Raw genomic sequence first — 2,724 nt, 5'->3', positions numbered from 1 at the left:
TCGATCTCCCGCTCCATTCTTCCATCACTCGTGAACAGGACCCCAAGATACTTGAACTCCTCCACTTGAGGCAGTGTCTCTCTTCCAACCTGAAGGGGACAAGCCACCTTTTTCCGGTCGAGAACCATGGCCTCGGACTTGGAGGAGCTGATTCTCATCCCAGCCGCTTCACAATCGGCTGCGAACCACCCCAGCGGACACTGTAGGTCTTGGCAGGAGGGAGCCAGCAGAACTACGTCATCTGCAAAAAGCAGGGAGGAGATCCGCTGGTCCCCAAACCAGACCCCCTCCGGTCCTTGGCTGCGCCTAGAAATCCTATCCATAAATGTTATGAACCCCTTCTTGAACCGACACCCCCCTATATTCTATAATTTTCCATGTGAATCCCAGATTGTTCATTCTTGTTTTGTCTTTTCTAAAAAAGTGCTTTAAATCAGTCCTAGCTGTCTTTATCCATGCTGGGTCAGATCCTGACATGAAAAAGGAGGGAGCGAAAGCAGCATAAAGCTACATGCTGCTAGCCAAGCCTTCTTGCTAAACCAGGTCCTGGAAAAGGAAATTTCTAGCACCATTTCTCTCTTTCTCTCTCCAATGCGTCTTCAGCCCCCGCGATTGACCTGTCAATCACCCGCAAAAAGTCTGCTCTGTGGCGGGAGGTGGTGAGCAAATATACTTCCTGTCACCTCAGTTGCACCAAAGCTGCGCCCCAAGCTCTCCTATACTTCTGAATTGTGAGGAGCTACTGCGAATGTACAACTTTTAACGAGTCAATGGACAAAGCCCCAGGGCGGAAATACGTGATCAATCCAACAAAAAATGTAATGACACTTTACTAGTTATTAAAGATTAAATATTTATCTTGCACATCTGAAAAATATGTAGAGATACATTTCGAAATATCTTATGTTCTAATTTAATATTTAATTATAAAAAAATGACATTATTTTGTATGTCTTCATAGGGTCATTGGTTGTGGGGGCGGTCCCCTAGCGTCCTCTATTGGCCAGCCGCCACTTCTCTCTGCGTCATTTTTGCGAAGGTGTCGATCAATTGAGACTGGCTAATTTTGGAGTGTTCTCCTCTCAACTCCACTGTGAGGGTGGAGCTGTGAGAACGGAGCAGTGAACACGGACATTTAATTCAAAAATAAGTGCCCCAGGCATACCCAGGTACCACAGATCCACAATGAGGCACGTGCCCCTGTGAAAGGGTCTGCCGACGCCCATGGGTCAGAGAGGACAGGGTTGCAAGAAAATACTGTTATTTCTTTATATTAAATGCCAAATGTCAGCATAAGGTCCAAAGTAGGAAGATAGAAATGTGTGGGAATACTCACATTTTGAACAAAGCCAATCAAGTCGAAGATAGCGATAAAGGCTGCATTCAATCTATCACCTTCCACATCCGCATGGATGTTAAAATCCCTGACCTCTTAGTATGAAACACTAAATCAGATAGAAACTAAAAACTGATCTAACAATTCAGATTAAGGACCTGGTGGATGATACAAACAGAATAGGATGCTTTGTAATTTGGATGAGTGAAACCAAGGGTTTAATGTTCAAAAGAGTTGTAATTATTAACTGCCTTTAGAGTCATCAGTAAGTCCGGCTGAAAGGTTGCTGCTATTCCTCCTCCTCACTCAGATTTTCTTGGTATGGGAAAATTTTGCTCAATTGGTGTGAGGGATTGCTTTAATTGTCAATTAGCCGATGCAATCGACTGTTTTGCTTGGATAGAAAACTGAATTAATTTGACTGTATGATCTGGTTGAATTGTAAAGAGCCTTGAGATGGCGTGTTGTGAATTTGCACTATAGAAATAAACTGTAGTGAATTGAATTTAAATGACTTGCTGCAGCCAAGTTTCTTTAAGGCCACATAAATCAATGGGATTATCACAAATCAAGTCATTAACTAACTGACTTTTTGAAGAAAGAGATCATTACATTAAATAAACCATTAAATAAGTCATCATCATATAATTACATGTTTACAGTTTTACAGATATTGGGTAAATCATCTTTTCCGTCGTTTCCATCAGGACATTTCTTTATATTGGATATTTTGATTTCTGTTGATCTGGTACCTTTTCCTCCTCAAAGAAGGTCAAATAGACTTAGACTAAAAGACTTAGTTTTTAATCGTCATTTTGTTTAGCCACAGCTTTCAGATAGTTTCCATTTTGCAAAGTGCAGCAGTGATCAAAATGTTTTTTCTTTTACAGCTAGTGTTGCCTACATTGGAGTAAAGATCGCAGGAATTGTAATTCTCTGCACTACAATCGTGGTCCTAGAGTGGTGAGACCTGATTTTCTGTGAGTTGATATGTTGCTGCCACACAGCAGTCAGTATTTTTAATTTCAGTGTTTGGGATTTCTTTTCTATCAGCTGGTCAAGGTTAGTTTGCAACAACAAACAACAGAAGGTAAGCAAATAAGTTTTTGCCACACATTATCTTAGTTTTTGTAATGGAAATATTTCTTTATCATTTCCTTCCTGTTTTTATAATAATGCTAAAATAGAAGTGACTTGATGTGCTGCAGCCATTTTGTTAACGCAGGAAGTCTCGTGTTGAACCTAGTTTCCTCTGACTCAGCTGAAGCTGCAGTAAATTCAGAGCAGATCATCAGAACCTTCTGTGTTCTTTCCTTTCCACAGGAAACAGAACAAGCAGACGATAACAACAGAGTGATTGAGATCCAAGCTTCATGAGGAGACCAAGA

At 41.0% G+C, this 2,724-nt stretch overlaps 1 protein-coding gene across 1 annotated transcript in view; it reads left to right on the top strand.

Annotated features, from left to right (window-relative positions):
- LOC107086513 (myeloid cell surface antigen CD33-like) overlaps positions 1-616 on the top strand; it is a 58,356-nt gene extending 57,740 nt beyond the window's left edge. The window contains exon 6 of the mRNA XM_015377501.1: positions 604-616. Within this exon, the coding sequence (XP_015232987.1) occupies positions 604-616 (13 nt within the window). The remainder of the gene's footprint in view (positions 1-603) is intronic.
- Positions 617-2,724: the final 2,108 nt, after the last annotated feature.

The sequence above is a fragment of the Cyprinodon variegatus genome, unplaced genomic scaffold (genome assembly GCF_000732505.1).
Source record: "Cyprinodon variegatus isolate N-32 unplaced genomic scaffold, C_variegatus-1.0 Scaffold155, whole genome shotgun sequence".
NCBI lineage: Eukaryota > Metazoa > Chordata > Actinopteri > Cyprinodontiformes > Cyprinodontidae > Cyprinodon > Cyprinodon variegatus.
The sequence above is the reverse complement of the archived record's forward strand: the minus strand, read 5'-3'. Positions and strand labels throughout refer to the sequence as shown.